Genomic DNA, 23,334 nt, shown 5'->3' on the forward strand with positions numbered 1-23,334 from the left:
TAGGCATTACCCAGGGCCAATCATAGTTCCAATAGCAGTCGGATAGGATGATGGATATGACCAGCTGCACGTTTCTCCAAACGATGAGCAGATATCGTGCACATTTTATATTGTGTGTGAATTTCTGATGATCGTTCATTCAGATTGGAATGATAAATGTAAACAAAGTGCCTGATTCAGAGATTTACGCTAAGCTGATGGTTAGCGAACATCTCTGAAGCTATAGGGTCTGCACATGCACAGGACCCGTTCTGTACATGTGCAGAAAGGATCCTGCGATCTCGTTCGCAGACCCCCCTAAGCCGCAGTAGGATTGCCATGCTACAGCGTTTGGGGGGGCGTGGCTGGTCACCATTCCCGGAAACAGGGGCATGTTGTCCCCGCTTTCCGGGAGGGACGAGGTCAGGGTCTGCGCCGGCAGCTGCCAGGACTCGGCCAGGCTGCGGTAAGCTTCAGCTGGTCAAAGGAGAAACCATCGCTCGCGATGGTGATTCCAGACTGTGATCTCGGTTGCAGCGATGGGCTGTTTCCTACATACACCTCCTGCTGAATTTGCATTTTAGATGGACGGAATTGCACAGCTGCTTGTGTGCTGCTCTGTAATTCCATCCATCTCTGAAACAGGCCCAAAATCTGATGAATCTCAAGATTGTATAATCTCTCTGACAATCAGTCAGATCATGAGTGAAATTATTCAGGTGTGTACCTAGCATAAGAGCTGATGCAGAATTATTTACAGCTCCTTCCTTAAAACACTTATTATTTTACTCATTTGACATCTTACAGAGGCAAATTTGATACTTGTGGACAAGAGAATGTTTTGTAGTCATTTAATGTTTCTTTACAAAGCTAAATTCATTTGATACAAGTGCAACAACTATTTTTGAAAGCAAATCGAACACTGCCCACTCCTTTTAAAAAGCATACCTACTGTGCAGTATAGTGGTGGTAGCAGTATGCCATGGAGCTGGTTTTCATCAGCAGGGACAGGACAAATTGTTAAAACCGAAAGAAAAAATAAATAATGCAGAGCACCAGGATTTGCCAGGGTTCTGAATACTTACTGTACTCTGCAACTTACTGTACAAACCAGGGTTTCCCAAACTTCGCCATTACAGTCCAGGGTTTAAGGATATGTATGCCCGAGTCCACATAGTTAAAGTAAATTGACTGAGGTACTAATTAAGTCACCTGTGCTCAAGCATGGATAGATTTAAAACCTGGACTGTAATGGCGAAGTTTGAGAACCTCTGGTATTGACTATTAGTTTGTGCAAAAGAAGAAAGGATAGGGAGGCACTGTAACACTTACTTCATTCGGGTAATCACACCTTCCAATGTTTTAAATTCTGTTTTTTTCCCTTTCTGAGTGCACACCATGGACCGCTGAACAGCCACAATTTCACCATTGACATCTCGGAGCTGCAAACGAATCTGGGCTCTAACATCCGTCTCATGAGCAATCTAGAAAAAAATAAAATAAATCAAAAACAATTACCATACCTTCTCCGATTAGTCAGAGATGTCAGTGTGACCATACTGTAGTACATCTACAATATATGTACAATATTTATTGCTGCAGTAGCGTCAAACAACCTTTCTTGGCGTGCCAGGTCCTGTTTGACCCGGCTTGCACTGAGCTTTTTTGCCCGGAAATGCTTCAGCCTCAAACTGATACACAAAACGGCCTCACTAGACTGACCCGATTAATTTGATATGCAACACTTGTATAATTGTGTGCGTCTGAATCTGTATACAAAGCTCTACTGTGCAACGGCCGCAGCTTTTTCCATGCCAAGGTCCGATATGTTTCGTATACAGACTCAGTCGCACACAGATATACAAGTGTCGCATATCAAATTAATCAATTTTATTATGCGTTTGCGAGTCCCTTTGGAGGTAAAGTAATATACTGCCTTTTAGGCGCCAAATAATGCAATGACCGCCCTACTCTCTGCAATCCTCATTTCTTATTCATAATATACAATATGCCACTTTAAAAGGCATCTGAGAAAATTACCTTTAAGTTCTTTGTTATTAAAACAATTTTTAGATTTTGTTAATGATGTATAATTCTGACTTCTGAGATTTGGCAAATATGTAAAACAAGAGCTATGGTAAGAAATTACCTTATCTCTGTTTCTACGAGGTCCTTAGGGTCCACAGGGCCTTGACCTTGGGGTATAGATAGGCTGGGCAACCAGTCCGGGCACCACACACAGTTAATCTCTTTAAGCCTGCCAAGATGCAGCAGGCTCCCCTCCTATACACCCCCCGGCCAAGGCACCCTCAGTTACGTTACCAAGCCAGAGGCCGGATGAAGAGAAAATATAAAGGAGAAAGTCCGGTACAAACAAGAATTCCATACTCACAGACAAGAGACAGAAAATTGGCGACCAGAACCAGACCCTTCTGAAGCACAGGGCGTCAGGGCGGGCGCCCTGTGGACCTCGCAGAAACAGAGATAACAAACGTAAGTTCTTACCATATCTCTTGTTTTCTACATAAGGGTCCACAGGGCCTTGACGTTGGGGATGTCCCAAAGCTGTACCCTTCAAGGGCGGGGACGCATCTGTGCAGAAAGGAGAATCTGCCGCCCGAAGGAAGCATCCTGAGAGGCGAAGGTATCGAAAGCAGAATACCTCACAAAGGTCTGAACCGTAGACCACGTGGCTGCCTTACAGAGAAACTGAGGCGCCATGCTGAGCTGCCCACGAGGGACCTACAGACCTCGTAGAATGAGCAATGACCGAGGTGGAACAGGAATGCCCTCATGAACATAGGCCTCGGAAATTGTCAAACAAATCCAACGGGCCAAAGTTTGCTTATTGGTCGGCCAACCTTTTTTTACGAAAACCGTACAACACAAACAATCTGATTTCCGGAAACAGGTGCGCTCCACATAAATGCGAAGAGCGCAAACCACATCCAACGTGGCCTCACCCGCCGACAAACCAGGAGAGTGAAAGGCCGGAACAATGATCTCCTCATTGATGTGGAAACTGGATACCACCTTAGGGAGAAAACCAGGGCGAGTCCTAAGAATCTCCCTAGCTTTATGAAAAATCAAATAAGGGGGACGACAATAAAGAGCCCCCAAATCCGACACTCTTCTAGCAGATTCTATAGCCAAAAGAAAAACGACCTTAGTCGTAAGCTATTTGAGGTCCACTGAGCCCAGTGGTTCAAATGGGGGACCCTGGAGAGCCTTCAGCACCACCGCCAAGTCCCATGGTGCCACCGGAGGGACAAAGGGGGGCTGAATGCGAATTACCCCTTGCATAAAAGTGCGGACATCAGCCAGAGGAGCAATCCTATGCTGAAACCACACCAACAAGGCAGACACCTGCACCTTCAAAGAAGCAAGGCGCAGACCCTTATCCAAGCCCGCCAGAAGGAAGGCGAGGACTATAGAAACACGAAACACCAAAGGATCATATTTCTGGGGTTGGCACAACTCAAAATAGGCATGCCAGACCCTTTGGTAAATCCTGTCCCGAAGCCGGCTTCCTAGCCCGGAGCATGGTGGTAACCACCGACCTTGAGAAACCCTTTGACCTTAAGAGGGATGTCTCAAGAGCCACGCCATCAAAGACAGCCGACCCAGATCCGGGTAAAGACACGGACCCTGAGACAACAGGTCTGGACGCTGAGGAAGGAGCCACGGAGTGTCTATGGAAAGACTCCGTAGATCGGAGTGCCAGTGACGTCTGGGCCACGCCGGAGCCACCAGTAGAATCATGCCTCCGTCCTGCTTGAGCTTTCACAACACGCGAGGAAGCAGGGAGAACGGAGGAAATAGGTACGCGAACTGAAAGGGCCAACGTACCGACAGAGCATCTACAAGGAGAGCTCCTGCATCTCTTGTTCGGGAACCGTACACCCGCAGCTTGCGATTGTGTCTGGATGCCATTAGATCTATTTCCGGAAGTCCCCACCTGTCCACCAGGAGATGAAATACGTCCTGGTGAAGAGAGCATTCACCTGGATGCACGTTGTGACGGTTGAGGAAATCCGCTTCCCAATTTAGTACTCCCGGAATAAAGACTGCCGAGATGGCCTGTAGATTGCGAGATTGCAGAATGCGAGACACCTCTCTTAGAGCTGCCTGACTTACAGTTCCTCCTTTATGATTTATATAAGCCACCGTCGTGGCGTTGTCTGACAATCTGTACGGGATGACCCTGTAGAAACAGTCTCGCCTGTTGTAAGGCCCGAAGAACTGCCCAAAGTTCCAAAATGTTGATCGGAAGAGCAGACTCCACCGTGGTCCACCAGCCCTGAAACACATGTGGACCCGACACAGCGTCCCACCCGCTGAGACAGGCATCCGTCGTCAAGAGAGTCAAATCAGATATCCAGAAGGAGCGTCCTCTGGTGAGATGAGACTTCTGAAGCCACCAGGTCAATGACAGACGTACCTCCGGAGACAGCACCAGCGTCTGAACCTTTAGCCGAAAAGGTATCCCGTCCTATTTGGATAGGATCAGTTTCTGTAGAGGTCTCGAGTCAAACTGGGCATATTCCACCATGTCGAACGTCGACACCATGGACCCCAGTAACCTCATTGCAGAATGGATCGAGATCCTGCGATCCATCAGGGAAGTTTGAATCCTTGCCTGTAACACTGAGATCCTTTCCTCCGTCAGAAAGATCCGCTGTTGCCGAGTGTCCAGCAGAGCTCCTAGATGAAGCATCCTCTGAGAAGGCATTAGTGACGACTTCTTCCCATTTATCAGCCATCCGTGACACTGCAACACCTGAATAGTTAGTTGCATGTGCTGTTGAAGCACCTCTGGAGAATCTGCCAGGAGTAGCAGATCGTCCAGGTAAGGTAGGAGGCGTACCCCCTGCAGGCGCAGGTGGGCCGCCATTACCGCCATGACCTTGGTAAACACCCTCAGGGTTGTAGAAAGGCCAAACTGTAAAGCCTGAAACTGATCATGTTGATTTGCTGCCGCAAATCGGAGAAAGCGCTGATGAGAGACCGCTATTGGGACATGCAGGTAGGCATCTTGGATGTCCAGAGACACCATAAAGTCCCCAGGTTCCATAGCCAAGATAATGGAACGCAGGGTCTCCATCCTGAACCGAGGCACCCTCAGATATTTGTTGAGAGCATTCAAGTTGAGGATAGGCCTGTATGATCCATTCGGTTTTTGCATCAGGAAGAGATTGGAGTAATAACCCATCCCCCTCTGGGGTAGCGGGACCGGCACAATAACACCCTCCTGGAGCATGGATTGTACAATGTTGTGAATTTCCAGAGCCTTCTCCGGATTTGAATGCAGATACGTGGAAAAAATATGAGATATGGTAAGAACTTACCCTTGTTATCTCTATTTCTACGAAGTCCATAGGGTTCCACAGGATACCTTGGGGTATAGGTGTGACGTCAGTCGCAGGGCACCAAAGAGTTAAGCTTTCAGCCTCCCAGGATGCACTAGGTCCCCCTCCTATACCCCGCCCCCGGGCCAAGGCACCTCAGTTAGTTACCAAGCCATAGGCCGGAGGAGGAGAAGGAAGAGAGAGAACAAAGATCTGGACACATACAAGAATCACATTCTCACCAGAGGGAGACTGAAAACCGGTGACCAGAGCAAAGCCCATCTGCAGCACAGGTGCGACAGGGCGGGAGTCCTGTGGAACCCTATGGACTTCGTAGAAATAGAGATAACAAGGGTAAGTTCTTACCATATCTCATATTTTCTACTTCAGGGTCCATAGGGTATCCACAGGATACCTTGGGGATGTCCCAAAGCAGTATCCTTTAAGGGTGGGGACGCTCCTGTGCAGAAAGGAGAATCCGCCGCCCGAAGGAAGCATCCTGAGAGGCGAAGGTGTCAAACCTGTAATACCTCACGAAGGTATGGACAGAAGACCACGTAGCAGCCTTGCAGATCTGAACTGCCGAGGCACCACGTCGAGCTGCCCACGAAGGACCCACAGACCTAGTGGAATGAGCCTTCAGAGAAGGAGGGACCGGTAGGCCTTCATGAAGATAAGCTTCAGAAATAGCCATACGGATCCAGGCTGCCAAAGTTTGCTTTGAAGCAGGCCAACCCTTTTTACAGAAGCCATAGAGGACAACAAAGCGTCCGACTTCCTAGACAAAGAAGTGCGGTCAACATAAGTCCTTAAGGCCCGCACAACATCCAAAGAGGCCTCACCCACGGAAAGACCCGGTGAGTTAAAGGCCGGAACAACTATTTCCTCGTTAACATGAAACTGGGAAACAACTTTGGGAAGAAACTCGGGCCGAGTGCGGAGCACTGCCCTGTTCCCATGAAAAACCAAGAAAGGGGGTCTACAAGAAAGAGCCCCTAACTCAGAAACACGTCTGGCTGAAGCAACGGCCAGAAGGAAAACAGTCTTAGCTGTTAGCCATTTAAGATCCACTGAGCCCAGTGGTTCAAACGGCGGTCCTTGGAGAGCCCTCAGGACCACAGCCAAATCCCAAGGCGCCACAGGTGGAACAAAGGGCGGCTGAATACGGAGAACACCTTGCATAAAGGTGCGCACATCCGGGATTGTAGCAATCCTACGGTGAAACCAGACAGATAGGGCCGAAACCTGTACCTTCAAAGAAGCAAGGCGAAGCCCATGATCTAGTCCCGCTTGCAGGAAGGCGAGAATCCGAGACAGACGAAACTCCCGCGGTGCATAACCTCTCGGTCGACACCACTGGAAGAACGTATGCCACACGCGATGGTATATCCTCGCGGAAGACGGTTTCCGAGCTCGTAACATGGTACGCACCACAGAGCTGGAAAACCCCCAGGACCTCAGCATGGCCGTCTCAACAGCCACGCCGCCAAAGACAGCCGAGTCAGGTCCGGGTGAAGACAAGGACCCTGAGACAGAAGGTCCGGTCGTAGCGGCAACCGCAGAGGACTGTCCACGGACAGACCCTGAAGGTCTGAGAACCAGTGCCGTCTGGGCCACGCGGGAGCTATCAACAGGAGCGTCCCTCCTTCCTGTTTGAATTTCCGGATTACCCGTGGAAGAAGGGAGACCGGAGGGAACAGGTATGCGAACCTGAACGTCCACCGGACGGACAGAGCATCCACCAGAGACGCCCCTTCGTCTCTTGTGCGAGACCCGTACACCGGCAACTTGTTGTTGTGCCAGGACGCCATGAGGTCGATTTCTGGAAGACCCCACCTGTCCACCAGTAGTTGAAAAACGTCCGGGTGCAGGGACCATTCCCCTGGATGAACGTCCTGGCGACTTAGAAAGTCCGCCTCCCAATTTAGCACCCCCGGGATGAAGACCGCTGATATGGCCGGAAGATTGCGCTCCGCCCAAACCAGGATCCGAGAGACCTCTACGAGAGCCGCCCGACTGCGAGTTCCTCCTTGCCTGTTTATGTAGGCCACGGTGGTAGCATTGTCCGACTGGACCTGCACCGGGTGACCCTGGAGAAACCGCTGTGCCTGCAGGAGAGCATTGAAGACCGCACGGAGTTCCAAGATATTTATTGGAAGCTCCGCTTCTGTCGGTGTCCACCTGCCCTGGAACAAGTGTGGACCCGAAACTGCTCCCCAGCCCCGAAGACTGGCGTCCGTTGTCAACAGGACCCAATTTGGAACCCAGAACGGACGTCCCTTGTTGAGGTGGGTCGTCTTTAACCACCACGCAAGGGACAGGCGAACCTCCGGGGTGAGCACAATCGTCTGGAACTTCAGAGACTGAGGCAGCCCGTTCCACTTGGACAGGATCAGGTGCTGCAGAGGTCTGGAGTGAAACTGGGCGTATTCCACCATGTCGAACACCGACACCATGGAGCCCAGTAACCTCATCGCCGAGTGTAAGGACACCCGGCGGCTGTACAGACAACTGCGCACCCTTGACTGTAAAGCAGAGATCTTGTCCTCCGTCACGAAGATCCTTTGCTGTCCCGAGTCCAATAAGGCTCCAAGATGCAGAATCCTCCGAGACGGGATTAGAGTGGACTTCTGCCAGTTGATTAGCCAGCCGTGCCGTTGCAGCAGTGCAATGGTCAGGTCCAAGTGGTGTAACAGGAGCTCTGGAGATCCTGCCACCAATAACAGGTCGTCCAAGTACGGCAACATGCGGACTCCTTGCAGCCGCAGAGAAGCCGCCATGACCGCCATAGCGTCCTGTATGTCCAATGACACCATGTAGTCCCCAGGTTCCAGCGCCAGAATGATGGACCGTAGGGTCTCCATCCGAAACTTCGGGACCCGCAAAGACTTGTTGAGTGCTTTGAGGTTGAGAATCGGACGATATGACCCATTGGGTTTCTGTACCAAAAATAGATTTGAATAGAAACCCTGGCCCCTCTGGGAGAATGGAACAGGCACTATAACTCCAGCCTGGAGCATAGTGTGCAATACCTTCCGCAGCTCCGTAGCCTTGTTCCGGTCTGATGGTAGACCCGTGGTGAAGAATCGAGCCGGGGGTCTGTGCCGGAAGGAGAGGGCGTACCCGTGAGAGACCACCTCCAGAACCCAAGTGTCTGTCGTAGTGAACGACCAACACCGGGAGAACTGCAGCAGGCGGCCTCCCACCCTGGGATCCCCCAAGGGGAGACCCGGACCGTCAGGCCGCAGGCTTGTCATCTGGCTTGGGGGCCGGACGTCTGGTACTCCATGCCTGTTTCCGGGGCTTGACCGATTTCTTAGGGCCAGCCTGTCGAGGAAACGACTGTGGTTTGGGCCTGCCCTGGGCCCTAGATGACCGAAAGGACGATGGTCCAGAACCAGAAGGAGCAGCGGCCGACAGGAGACAAGCAGATTTGGCTGCCGCCAGCGTGGCCACAATCTTATCCAGATCCGGACCGAAGAGAACTTCTCCGGTAAACGGCAACGCTTCCAGACCTTTCTTGGATCTGCGTCCGCCTTCCAGGATCGCAGCCACAAGGTGCGACGAGCAGCTACCGCTGCTGAAGAAATTCTAGACACCAGAGTACTAATGTCTAGAGCCGCCTCGTTGATGTAGGTGGCCGAATCACGGAGATTGCCAATCAACTCCGCCTGTTCGGCCGGACAGTCGGATTCAAAAGAAGCCTCTAATGAATCCGCCCAGCGCTCCATCGCTCTGGCAACCCAGCAAATGGCCATAGCCTGCCGTGCTGCCCCCCCTGCAAGGGAATAAGCGGACTTCAGGCAGATTTCTACCTTGCGGTCCGTAGCATCCTTAAGGGAGGACATGGATGGCATCGGCAATGTGGCACTACGGACAAGACGGGTGACGTGAGAATCCACCTGTGGAGGGGATTCACACTTAGCAAAATAATTATCCGCGAACGGATAAGCCACCGCCAGGCGTCTCTGCGGCTGGTATCTTTTGCCAGGTTGTTTCCACGCCTCCTCTAAATGGTCCACCAACTGACCCGAAAGAGGAAAGACTGTGGCATCGCCCTTCACATCTTTGAAAAAGGCATACTTAGATTTAGCCGCTGGGGGAACTTCGTCCTCAATCACCAAGGCTGTGCGGACCGCCCGAATAAGTCCAGGAATATATACTTTGGACTTAGCATCAGCGTCCTTAGTATGGAAAGGTTCCTGATCGTAAGGATCCAGAATCTCCCCATCATCAGACGTCCCTTCGTCATCCTCATAAGGAGCGGACAGAGACGCCACCGGCCTTTTATGAGGCCGCATCACAGACTCCCCTTGCAACACATCCGACAAGTGCTGTACAGAACTCGTCAGGGAGTTAACCCACGCTGGCTCCTGAGAACCCGGGAGCGGGGAAATAGGGAGACTGTGGGGTACCACCAATTGTCGTGGGAACCCCTGCATGGGTGACGACACCACAGACTGCTGGGACAAACCCATCGGAGTAAACGCGGGCTGCGGAGCTAACTGGCCCACTAAAGCTGTTAACGCCTGAGCGAAACAAGCCCAGGGCGGCTCCTGTACCGGTGCTGTAACCGTAATAGGCCGCGCCATGGACAAACACTGCCGGCAAAGGCCCTCCGCGCTACCCTCCCCCTCCGCTAACGGTACTTTGCACGTGGTACACTGTAGCCGGAGGGGAAAATCACTTTCAGACATGATGGCACCACGTATGTGACCTCTCTCACCAATTAAGTATTAAATAGGCGAGAGACCACCCTGCAGCACCGCACCGCAAGGGCTTTAGCAGAAAGAACAGGGACAGTAATAAAGCTGACAGTTTAGAGAAGAAAAGTTACAGGCAGCGCTAGCACAGTCACATACAATGCAGAGAAATAACAATTCCTGCACTAACAGCGCTGATCACTCAACTACACAGACACAGGGCCTGGTAGGACACAGCGCTGCATACACAGACCTGAGCCACAGCGGAGGAGAGGTATGCGGGGGGACCCAGACCACGATGCTTCCTTCCAGACTTCCAGCAGCGTTCACCATGCGTTGCAGAGAAGATGGCCGCCGAGGAGCAGAGAGAAGCTGGCCTGGGGGAGGAGCGCTGACACAGGACCAGTCAGCACAGTGCAGAGAGGGCTGTGTGCAGCGGGGGAGGCGCCGGCTGTGAGACAGGGAAGGCGCGCTCCCCTGGCATGCATTTAACCCCTGGGACGCCGCAGCGCTACCGCTCTGCTGCGGTCCGCTGTCCCAGGGGGTAGTGGAAGCGCAGGTTGGTCGCCTGGCTCCACGCTGCAGCCAGTCCCCAGGGAGCCCCCTGCCTGGGGACTTAGGACCATGTGATCAGCGGGGACCCACCGCGGGACCCCGCTGCTTACCTCTGTCCCCCTTGAATCCGGCCATGGTCCGGAGCATCTGGGGTCACCGCTAGCTGTGACCCCAGACGCCCACCAGCATCCCCGGATCAGTACCGGCGTTCTGGTACCGGCGGGGTGTAGGGAAGACAGCATGGACGTCAGGACTGACTGTCCATGCTGTTCATCCAGATGTGCAGCCACAGCTGCATGAAGAAAAAGCTTCAGGGGCTCTTCTAGCCCCCACTCCAACAGGTGCACCCGACTCCGGCCGGGCACCAAACTAAAACTGAGGTGCCTTGGCCCGGGGGCGGGGTATAGGAGGGGGACCTAGTGCATCCTGGGAGGCTGAAAGCTTAACTCTTTGGTGCCCTGCGACTGACGTCACACCTATACCCCAAGGTATCCTGTGGATACCCTATGGACCCTGAAGTAGAAAAATTGATGAGGAGGTCTTTTCCGAAAGGAGAGGGCGTACCTGTGAGAGACCACTTCCCTTACCCAAGCGTCCGAGGTGGTCTGACACCAACACTGGGCGAACTGAAGAAGGTCGGCCTCCCACCTTGGAGTCCCCCAAGAGGAGGCCCGTCCAGTCAGGCTATGGGCTTGTCGTCAGGCATGGTAGTCGGACGTCTGGTGCTCCAAGCCTGTTTCCTAGGCTTAGAGGGCTTCTTGTTTCCTGATGGTCTCGGGAAGGATTGGACCCTTGACTTACCCGGAAGCCTATAGGACCGAAAGGACGACGTCCCCGACCCAGAGGTGAACGGAGTCGAAGGCAAGCATGCAGATTTTGCCGCTGCCAGCGTATCCACAATCTTGTCCAGAGCCGGCCCAAACAGTACCACCTTTCCATTGTACAGGAGACATTCCAGACCCCTCTTGGAATCCGCATCCGCTCTCCAAGATCTGAGCCACAAGGAGGTTGCCTATCAGAATTATCTGCTCGCTGGTAGCCCCGGAAGATAGCGAGGCTTCCAAAGCATTGGCCCATTTTTCCATGGCTCTAGCCACCTAGCACACTGCCATTGCAGGTCTGGCGACCCCTCCAGCAAGAGATTAAATAGATTTCAGACGTACCTCCACTTTGCGGTCCGTAGGATGATTTAGAGAAGACACTGACGTTATAGGCAGAGTCGCGCTCTGGGAATCCACCTGAGGAGACTCCCATTTAGAAAAATAATTGTCCGCAAAAGGGTATGCAGAAGCCAAACGCTTTTGCGACTGAAACCTTTTACCAGGAGTCTTCCACGCTTCCTCTAGGTGATGAACTAACTGACCAGATAAAGGAAACACTGCATTGGGGTTCTTAACACTCTTGAAATAAGCATGCGTAAGCTCAGTATCTGCAGACGTCTTGTCCTCAATCACCATGATCTCCCGGACCGCCCGTATAAGTTCCGGGATATATATAGACGACCTAGCTTCCACCTCTTTAGCGGGAGCTTCAGTGTCAGACAAATCTAGTATTTCTCCTTCATCTGAGGTAACATCATCCTCGTCATACTGAGGCTGGGATGACAATAATGGCCTCTTTGCGGGTCTAAGCGGGAATTCCTCCGTAAGGAAATTAACCGCCTTGGGAAATTTGTCCACCCAACTAGGGGCAGAGGACACCTGATGCACAGGTACCAGCTGGCTCTGTGTCACCATCTGACCAGGGCTCCCCTGAGAAGGGCCCGGTACATTCGGCTGCTGTGTGAACCCCATAGAGGGGTACACAAACGGAGCCGCTAAACATCCTGCCAGTATGGACATAGCCTGAGGCTTTTTGCCCAAGGAGACTCTTGCGGCAAGCCGGCGGCCTGAGAAGGGCTAGGTAGCATACATGTAGTACATAGGCCCCCTCTCTCTGCCTCTTCCTCCCCAATACCTGCCTTACATCTAATGCAGGAATACAGGGCAGGTGCAGCAAGCTTCACAGGTTCATCATCACCTGACATGATAACGGTAAATAGACCAAATGTATGTGACTATTAAACACAGACCTGGTCTAAATACAAACTATCCCGCCCCTTGTACTATAAAGGTCAATATTTTTGGAGAAAGACAAAAACAGGGATAGCTAAAATGGCTGACAGTAAAAGAAAGGATTGACACAGGCAACAGCACTCAGCAGAAACAGTGTCTATCAGCGCTTCTAGTCAACTATCCAGGCACTGGACCTGCACCTCTCAGTCCTGAGGGAGAGGTATGCAGGAGAGGGACCTGGCTCCACCGCTGACTGAAGCTCCTGTCTCATAAAATGGCCGCCGGAGCTCAGACAGAAGGAGGAGCCCAACAAAGAGCGCGTAAACAAGGAAGGCATCCTCCCCCGGCCTGCAATTAACCCAAGGGACGCCAGAGCGGTACCGCTACTGCTCTGGTCCGCTGTCCCTGCAGGCTAGGTGGAGCGCAGGACTCAGTGCCTGGCTCCACCAGCAAACCTGCACCCCGGGAGCCCCCAGCTCTGGGTGAACATATGACTGACGGCAGATGCCCGACGCGGATGTCCGCCTTTACTTACCCATCCCCCGTAGACCCGGCCACAGTCAGGGATCCTCCGGGGTCCCTGTCAGCAGAAAACAACCCCCAGAGGCCCGCCGAGATCCCCAGATCAGTACTGGGGTCTCGGCACCGGCGGGGCAGTGATGTGGACGTCCACCGTACTGTCCACATTACCTACTCTAAGTCTTCAGGGGCTGCGAACAGCCCCCCTTGCGTGGTACACCAGACTCCCTCCGAGCACCGACGAAACAGAGTGCCTTGGCCGGGAGGCGGGGTATAGGAGGTGAGCTTGCTGCATCCTGGGAGGCTCAAAGAGATTAACTGTGTGGTGCCCGGACTGGTTACCCAGCCTACCTATACCCCAAGGTCAAGGACCTGTGGACTCTAAGGACCCTGATGAAGAAAAAGGTATTGATTCACCTAAGTAATTATTATGCAAGACTGATCCTTAAAGTGATCTTTTCAAGAAACATTTACTGTACATTGGGCCGACTACAATTACCCGCAATATGTTACTGCATGAGGAAAAGGGTTGTAGCCTCGAGTTAAAACACCTGGAGCTATTCAATTACAAGCCCTTTTCCTTGCACGGTAAAGATGCAGCCGACGCCTGTTTACTCATAGATTTTGGGATAAATACCCAGAGTTATACAGTGCATCCGGAAAGTATTCACAGTTCTTCACTTTTTCCACATTTTGTTATGTTACAGCCTTATTCCAAAATGGAATAAATTCATTTTTGTCCTCAAATTTCTACACACAATACCGCATAATGACAATGTGTAAAAAGTTTTTTTTGAGATTTTTGCAAATTTAATAATAAAAAAAAAAAAGAAATCACATGTACATAAGTATTCACAGCCTTTGCCATGAAGCTCAAAATTGAGCTCAGGTCCCACACTTGCCTGTGCATGCCAGAGCACAAACCAAGCATGAAGTCCAAGGAATTGTCTGTAGACCTCAGAGACAAATCCGGGGAAGGGTACAGAAAAATATCTGCTGCTTTGAAGGTCCCAATGGCCTCCATCATCCGTAAATGGAAGAAGTTCGGAAGCACCAGGACTCTTCCAAGAGTTGGCCGTCCGTCTAAACTGAGCGATCAGGTGAGAAGGGCCCTAGTCAGGGAGGTGACCCGATGGTCACTCTGTCAGAGCTACAGCATTCCTCTGTGGAGAGAGGAGAACCTTCCAGAAGGACAACCATCTCTGCAGCAATCCACCAATCAGGCCTGTATGGTACAGTGGCCAGACGGCAGCCACTCCTTAGTAAAAAGCACATGGTAGCCCGCCTGGAGTTTGCCAAAATGCACCTGAAGGACTCTCAGACCATGAGAAACAAAATTCTCTGGTCTGATGAGACAAAGATTGAACTCTTTGGCGTGAATGCCAGGCGCTATGTTTGGAGAAAACCAGGCACCGCTCATCACCAGGCCAATACCATCCCTATAGTGAAGCATGGTGGTGGCAGCATCAAGCTGTGGGGATGTTTTTCAGCAGCAGGAACTGGGAGACTAGTCAGGATATAGGTTAAGATGAATGCAGCAATGTACAGAGACATCGTGGATGAAAACCTGCTCCAGAGCGCTCTTGACCTCAGACTGGGGCGACTGTTCATCTTTCAGCAGGACAACAACCCTAAGCACACAGCCAAGATGTCAAAGGAGTGGTTTCAGGACAACTCTGTGAATGTCCTTGAGTGGCCCAGCCAGAGCCCAGACTTGAATCCGATTGAACACCTCTGGAGAGATCTGAAAATGTCTGTGCACCGACACTTCCCATCCAACCTGATGGGAGCTTGAGAGGCACTGCAAAGAGGAATGGGCAAAATTGCCCAAAGATAGGTGTGCCAAGCTTGTGGCATCATATTCAAAAAGACTTGAGGCTGTAATTGCTGCCAAAAGTGCATCAACAAAGTACTGAGCAAAGGCTGTGAATACTTACGTACATGTGATTTTTTTAAATTAAATTTACAAAAATCTCCCCAAAAATTTTTTACACATTGCCATTATGGGGTATTGTGTGTAGAATTTTTAGGACAAAAATTTATTTATTCCATTTTGGAATAAGGCTGTAACAAAAGAAACACTCTAGGTTAACGTGTTCACTAGGGCCGCGATAAGAGCAGAAAGTCCAACTTAATGTCAAATTTTGTCCAAGCCTCAGCAGGAACTAAACAGAAATCTGCAATGGGTGCAGCCTGTGAGCTGCAATTGAATAGCCCTGGGCACTGCTCGTGCCAATCCTCAATTTGAGGATAATTGATTTCAGCCCATTGTCTTGTACATGCCTCATTAGTGAGCTTATATAAACGCTAGCAAAGTCAACATGGTAGGTGTCTTGTAAAACCACTGCACAATTCTGCAGCACTATGAATATGACTAATACCTTTGGATCATGGACAAATGATCCACCTTTCGTTCCAGGTGGAAAATCCCCAGTTGTAATATACTTGAGACACTCAATAATGGTCTGAAAAATAGCAATAAATAAATTATTAACATCTTAAATGTTTATCTTTCAATTCTAGACATTCAAATTTCACAAGAGATGCGTAAATTTAAAATGGTCGCCAAGACTGCATTACGTACCAAGGATAGTCCGTTAGTCTTTATTTACAAAGCCATAGACATTTTTTTTAAAAAGGATAATTAAATCTGTGCAATAAATTAGTTAATTAAAGCTTCAAATAGCAGTTTAGGTCACAAGATGATAGAAGAATACATGGAAACTATAAACAGCAGGATGAGTTAATTATATTGTGTAATGTGTGATGGTTGCATCTGGTAACTGGTAATTATGGAAGTGTAGTTAGTGAGTGCAGCATGGGGTGATTATTGAAGGCTAGTCGTAGGCAATGGCGGCAGCATCCGGTAATTATAATGGTATAATATATTACTTTGCCAAACTCTTCTTTGGACAGAAATAGTCCTTAAATGTAAATAGAGGAATAATTTAATTAATCCAAACAAACCTAGAGTGACCACTTTTGCCAACAAGTAATTGATTACTTACCTATGAGTTACAGTAGAGTAATTAAATACACAATTTCATTGCCACAGTAAAGAATGTACAATGATGCTAATACTCACCCTGCTCAAAGGCATTTAAAAAAATGAGAATGGCCTGCATGCAGTGGCCCCCTCACCATACCTGCATTGGTGGAGACCGGGAATGGTTGTGTTTGTCTGGCTGCTCCCTACCCTATTCCATCTCATAGTGGTGCGGCCATCTCTGCAGCGATGTATTCCGAAATACGGCACAAGCGGCGTAGGTCAGAGCAAAGTGCTGTGCCGCCATTTTTCCAAATACATAGATAGGAAGATGGCAGCACTGCTGTGAGCTAGAATAGGGGAAGAGTGTACTGCGCGCGACACCGTGAGCAATGCACACCTGCACTCATTACAGATACACCACTACCCCTGTTGTACGAATATTAGTTTAGTACTCCTTAGCTATTCCTGACCTGTACTGTACCACTACCAATTATTAGTGTCATATTATGTTACTTACTTACTCAAACACAGATCAGTATGGACAAAAGACACTATTGGCTTTCTCCTCCATTTAGAGTTCCTTTTCTGTTAATGAACAGGCTCATGTGTACAGAGATGCATAGAACTGACCTGGAGGAGTGCCCTAGAAATGGGGAATGAGGAGTCATAATCGCATGTACATGCGTTAGTGTGATCACTGATATTTATATTGTATTATAAGGATTTATTTTAAAGCTGGATGGGGTAGATTGTCCCCTGTGTAAACACATTCTGAAGGAGAAATCACATACAAGTCATTGTTCATGTTTTGTACAGGAATTTTTATCTATTGCTCAAGTTTAGTTCAGAAACACACACAGTGCAGAAACCAATTGCACACTTTGCGAAACACCAACAATGGCTGGTAATTTGTTCACATACCACAAGTTACATAATTTAGCTTTTGCCACAAAGTGTTCAACTATATTACAACACTACACACATTTGTACTACGCCCAGGACTAATGATTACATAGTATTAAACAAACAAAAAGAAACCTTAAGTTGCAAAAAGTAGATCAGCTATAGTAGAGCTTAATTGAAGAATCACTGTTATATCTTTAAGCATGTAACCTGTAATATGAAAAGACTAACCACTGTACAATGTAACACATAGGTCTGATTTGAACGAAGTACTGAGTAAAGCTTTATACTGCAATTAAAATTGCCTTAAAGTGCCCATACACAGTGCGATATGCACCTTGCGATGCGATGGGAGATCCGACGTCCGACATATTAAGCGTTCCCCACACATGGAGCAATCTGGTGGTCGACCGCCGAAATGTCAACTCCCCCCTCCCCCACCCGCATAGCGCTGCATGGGATCGTACCTCGCACTCCCCAGATCAACTGAACATGCAGAAGATCTGGGGGTGTGATGTACGACCCCACGGGAGCGCGTACTGGCCGATATCATGCCCACACACAGTACGATATAGCAGCGATATCGTACCAATCCTCAGGGTATATAGCGGTACTGGTGTTTTCGGCCCCAGCGGAGGTAGAAGTCGCAGTATAATTTATAGCAGTCTACACATTATCCCATATATAATACAAATTACCTGAATATGTTTAAAGTAGGGATGTGCAGGCTCTGATAGGTTCGAATTTGCACGCCGAGTTCGGATTTTTCCCTCCAAAAATCAGGTCTCAGAAAGAGGCAAAACGTCATCTTTCATGGACAAAACAAGAGATATGGTAAGAACTTACCTTTGTTATCTCTGTTTCTACGAAGTCCATAGGGTCCACAGGGTTGACCTTGGGGGTATAGCTGGATCTGGATCCACGGGCACCACGCAGTTAAAGCTTTGCTGCTCCCAGGATGCACTTGGGTCCGTCCTCCTCTATACCCCGCCCCGGCCACAGGCACCTCAGTTGGTAAGCAGCTAAGGCCGGAGGAGGAGACTAAACAGAGAGAAGGAAGACTGGAACACACAAGAAACCATACTCACAGAAATGGGAGACGGAAAACCGGTGACCAGCCACACAGCCCATTTGAAGCCAGGTGCGTCAGGGCGGGCGCCCTGTGGACCCTATGGACTTCGTAGAAACAGAGATAACAAAGGTAAGTTCTTACCATATCTCTTGTTTTCTACTTCAGGGTCCACAGGGTTGACCTTGGGGATGTCCCAAAGCAGTTCAACTAAGGGCGGGGACGCTCCTGTGCTGAAAGAAGTACCCGGCGCCCAAAGGATGCATCCTGAGAGGCGAAGGTGTCAAACGCATAAAACCTCAAAAACGTCTGAATTGAAGACCAAGTAGCCGCCTTACACAGCTGTACAGCGGAGGCGCCACGTCTAGCAGCCCAAGAGGGACCCACAGAACGAGTGGAATGAGCCTTAACAGAGGCTGGCACAGGTAAACCCTCCTGCGCATAAGCCTCACAAATAACTGAACGAAGCCAACGGGCTAACGTTTGCTTGTTGGCAGGCCAACCCCTCTTGTGAAAACCGAAGAGGACAAACAAAGAATCCGACTTCCTAACCGAAGAAGTCCACATAGATTCTAAGTGCCCGGACCACATCCAAGGAAGCCTCACCAGCAGAAAGATCAGGTGACTGAAAAGCTGGCACAACAAGTTCCTGATTAATGTGGAACTTTGAAACCACCTTGGGCAAAAACTCAGGGCGCGTGCGGAGCACTGCCCTGTCCTGGTGAAAAATCAGAAAAGGAGGGCGACAGGAAAGCGCCCCCAATTCTGAAACCCTCCTGGCCGAAGCAATTGCCAGGAGAAAAATGGTCTTAAACGTCAGCCACTTGAGCTCCACCGACTCAAGCGGCTCAAAAGGAGGACCCTGCAAGACCCTCAGTACCACCGTCAAATCCCACGGAGCCACCGGAGGCACGAAGGGAGGCTGGATCATGAGAACACCTTGGAAAAAGGTGTAAACATCTGGCAGTGTAGCAATCCGTCGCTGAAACCACACGGACAAAGCAGACACATGAACCTTCAGAGAGGCCAGGCGTAAGCCGAGGTCCAAACCCGATTGAAGAAATTCCAAGATTCTGGAAACCCGGAACACCTGCGGATCATAGTTTCTGGATTCACACCACTGAAAATAAGTGCGCCACACCCTGTGGTAAATCCGCGCGGAGGCAGGCTTGCGTGCCCTAAGCATGGTACCAATCACTGAACTGGAGAAACCCCTAGACCTCAAGACGGCTGTCTCAAGAGCCACGCCGTCAAAGACAGCCGACCCAGGTCCGGGTAAAGGCAGGGCCCCTGAGACAACAGGTCCCGACGCTGAGGAAGAAGGTACGGAGCGTCGATGGAGAGGCACCTCAGATCGGAGTACCAAGGACGTCTGGGCCACGCCGGAGCCACCAGCACGAGCGTGCCGTCGTCCTGCTTGAATTTCCGCAGAACCCGAGGAAGTAAGGATATCGGAGGAAACAGATACGCCAGGTGAAACGTCCATTTCACCGACAGAGCGTCTACCAGACAGGCGCCTGCGTCTCTTGTCCTTGACCCGTAAACAGGCAACTTGTGATTGTGACGGGAGGCCATCAAGTCCAGCTCCGGCAGCCCCCACCTGTCCACGAGTAGCTGAAACACCTCTGGGTGAAGCGACCATTCCCCGGGATGCACATCGTGACGGCTGAGGAAGTCCGCCTCCCAATTGAGGACTCCGGGAATGAAGACTGCCGAGATCGCTGGAACGTGACACTCCGCCCAAGCAAGAATGCGAGACACCTCCGACATTGCTGCCCGACTGTGAGTTCCCCCTTGGTGGTTGATGTACGCCACCGTGGTGGCGTTGTCGGACTGCACCTGAACCGCCCTTCCGTGAAGAGCGGGGCCGGACGACTGCAGGGCCCTGTACACAGCCCGCAGTTCCAGGATGTTGATGGGGAGAAGTGCTTCTTCCGCGGACCAACGACCCTGAAGCGATAATGAGCCGGTCACTGCACCCCAACCCCGAAGACTGGCATCCGTCGTGAGCAGGACCCAGTCCGGGATCCAAAAGGGGCGCCCCTCGACCAGATGCACCGTCTGAAGCCACCAAGCCAAAGACTGCCGAACCTCCGCGGACAACACCAGCATCTGAGAGCGGATCCGGTGAGGTAACCCGTTCCATTCCGATAGAATCAGCCCCTGCAGGGGCCGGGAATGGAACTGGGCAAATTCCACCATGTCGAATGTCGACACCATGGACCCCAGAAATCTCATAGCTGAATGGACCGACAGGCGGCAACTGCTCAGGCAACTGTGTATCCGCAGCTGCAGGGAGGCGACCTTCTCTGGAGTCAGGAAAATCCGCTGCTGACGAGAATCCAGCAGGGCTCCCAAATGAACCATCCGCTGTGATGGAATCAGGGAGGACTTCTTCCAGTTTATCAACCACCCGTGTGCTTGAAGACAAGCAATGGTCAGGTGGAGATGTCGAAGAAGCACCTCCGGGGAGCTCGCCAGCAGCAGAAGATCGTCCAGGTACGGCAACAGACGTAGACCCTGACCCCGAAGGTGGGCAGCCATAACCGCCATCACCTTGGTGAACACCCTCAGAGCCGTGGAAAGGCCAAAAGGCAACGCCCGAAATTGGTAGTGATGGTTCAGGATAGCAAACCTCAGATACCGCTGATGTGCCGGTGCTATGGGCACATGGAGATAGGCGTCCTGGATATCGAGGGAGACCATATAATCCCCGGGTTCCATCGCCAGAATGATGGAACGTAACGTTTCCATCCTGAACCTGGGAACTCTGAGGTATCTGTTCAGAGACTTCAAATTCAGGATAGGGCGATGAGAACCATTGGGTTTCTGTACCAGAAACAGAGTAGAATAGTACCCCGTCCCGCGCTGAGACTGCGGAACGGGAACAATGACCCCTGCTTGTAGCAAGGATTCTATAGCTACCTGAATCTGACCAGCTTTGGTCTTGTCCAGAGAAGGACTCGTACAGAAAAACTGGTGGGGCGGCCTGAACCGAAAAGACAGGGCGTACCCCTGAGAGACTACTTCTCGAACCCAGGCATCCGTGGTGGTATTGTGCCAACACTGGGCGAATTGGAGAAGTCGGCCTCCCACTCTGGGGTCCCCCAGAGAGAGGCCCATCCCATCAGGCAGCAGGCTTATCCTCCTGCTTGGAAGAAGGGCGCCGAGCACTCCATGCCTGCTTCTTGGGCTTGGGTGCGGCCTTGGTCGCCGAATGTCTCGGGAAGGACTGGCCCTTGGCCTTACCCTGAACCCGAAAGGACCGAAAGGCAGAGCTCCTCACTTTAGCCGGCGCAGAGGCCGAAGGGAGAAAAGCCGACTTGGACTTAGCCAAAGTATCCACTATTCTGTCCAAATCCGGACCAAATAGTAAATCACCATTAAAAGGCAAGGCCTCCAGAGCCTTTTTTGAATCTGCATCAGCCCTCCAGGACCTCAGCCACAGGGAGCGCCGAGCAGATACCGCTGCAGCCGACACCCTAGAAGTGAGCAGGCTGGCATCCAAAGACGCTTCCCCAATATAGGAAGCTGCATCCCGCATCTGTCCCACTAACGCTCTCTGGATATCCGGAGCCTCATCAGGAAAGGTATCCTCCAAGGCATTGGCCCATGCCTCAATGGCTTTAGCCACCCAGGAGATAGCCATGGACGGGCGAGCCACCGCCCCGGAAAGAGAATAAATGGACTTTAAACAAGTCTCCACCTTCCTGTCCGTGGGATCCTTCAAAGAGGTGATAGACGGCAATGGCAACGTCGCGCTTTTGATCAAGCGGGTAACGTGGGAATCCACCGCCGGCGGAGTTTCCCATTTCCTGCAATGAGCTTCAGGAAAAGGATAGTTCGCCGCCAACCTCTTCTGTGGATGGAACCTCTTACTAGGTAATTGCCAGGCCGCCGCCATATGATCCGATAATTGATCAGACAGGGGGAACACAGTTGAGGTCACCTTGGCCTTTTTAAAATTAGGAAACTTCGACCTAGGAGCCGGCGCATCATCCTCAACATGTAGGATAGCCCGCACCGCCCTAACTAAGGCTGGAACATTAATGGAGGACTTAGCTTCCACCTCCTGCCCCATGACATCAGAGTCAGAGTCCTCATGGATTTCTCCATCATCTGAGGACACTTCCGAGTCCGACAACTGCGCAGCTAGTGAACTCACAACCGGACGTTTAGACACCCTTGGTGGCACATCACCTTGCAACATAGACTGAAACGCCGAGGATGAAGCCGCCAGACTCTGTACGGAGCTGGATAGAACATCCACCCAAGGCGGAGGAGCCGTCGGAGCAACACTCTGCAAAGGCACTACAGACTGACACATCCCTGGGGAAGACTGCACATACACAGGCAGTCCCGAGTAAGGACCCACAGTCTGGGCCCCGGGGGAAGACCGCAACATTTGTGGAACCCTCGGGGAATGGGGGATGGTGGGCTGCGGTAACGCCCTAGAAGGGACCGCTGATGGGACCGATAACCGGTCCGCAATAGACGCCAGCACCTGTGAAAACATCGCCCAAGGAGGGTCCTGTGATACAGGGGGGTTGGAGGGGCCCGGTACCAGCTGGCACCGCCCGCACAGACCATCCTGAGATAAGTCCTCCCCATCAACTCCAGCAGCACAGCGTCTGCAGGAAAATAGCACAGGAGCCACAGAGCGCTCAGTCTCCTCATCAGACATGATACCGTAAATCACAAGAAATAGGTATCACCAGAGGAATTACGGTTTTAACACCCGCGCACTCACCAGTATGCGACACAACAGCCCAGATATGGTACTGTGTAGCACACAACAGTATGTGACTGACCCCACAAATACGTGTTTTATATAAGTGAGGGTCTCAGAAAAACGCCCTTCCCCCACACACCTGCCGGGCCGTAGGAGAAGGAAAGGGATAGTTATAAGCTGACAGTAAGGAGAATAAGTCACAGACAGGCAGCACTAGCAATAGTCACATACAATGCAGAAAAGTTATACTCACTGCACCTTCCGCTACAATCAACCGCCCAGATTCAGTGTCTGGGAGGGCTATAGCGCTGTGTACACTGTCCTTTAGCAGGGGAGAGGTACACAGGGGGACCGGTCCACTTGATACCGCCTGGGAGTCTGCGATGTGCCAGTAAAGATGGCCGCCGGAGACCTCAGAGGAGGAGTGGCCGAGAGATAAGAGCAGCTCAGCGACGCCAGACTGCTTGTTGAAAGGCGCGCTGA

The 23,334-nt window shown here is 51.1% G+C and overlaps 1 protein-coding gene across 1 annotated transcript in view; it reads right to left on the reverse strand.

The window, feature by feature from the left end:
* RAD50 (RAD50 double strand break repair protein) overlaps window positions 1–23,334 on the reverse strand; it is a 157,030-nt gene that overhangs the window by 127,786 nt on the left and 5,910 nt on the right. Inside the window, exons 3-4 of the mRNA XM_088470381.1 lie at window positions 15,540–15,623; window positions 1,312–1,463 (exon numbers count right to left, since the gene is read on the reverse strand). Coding sequence (XP_088326507.1) covers window positions 1,312–1,463; window positions 15,540–15,623 — 236 coding nt within the window. The remainder of the gene's footprint in view (window positions 1–1,311; window positions 1,464–15,539; window positions 15,624–23,334) is intronic.

This window comes from Taudactylus pleione, unplaced genomic scaffold, assembly GCF_031769625.1.
Source record: "Taudactylus pleione unplaced genomic scaffold, aTauple2 ptg000099l, whole genome shotgun sequence".
Lineage (NCBI taxonomy): Eukaryota > Metazoa > Chordata > Amphibia > Anura > Myobatrachidae > Taudactylus > Taudactylus pleione.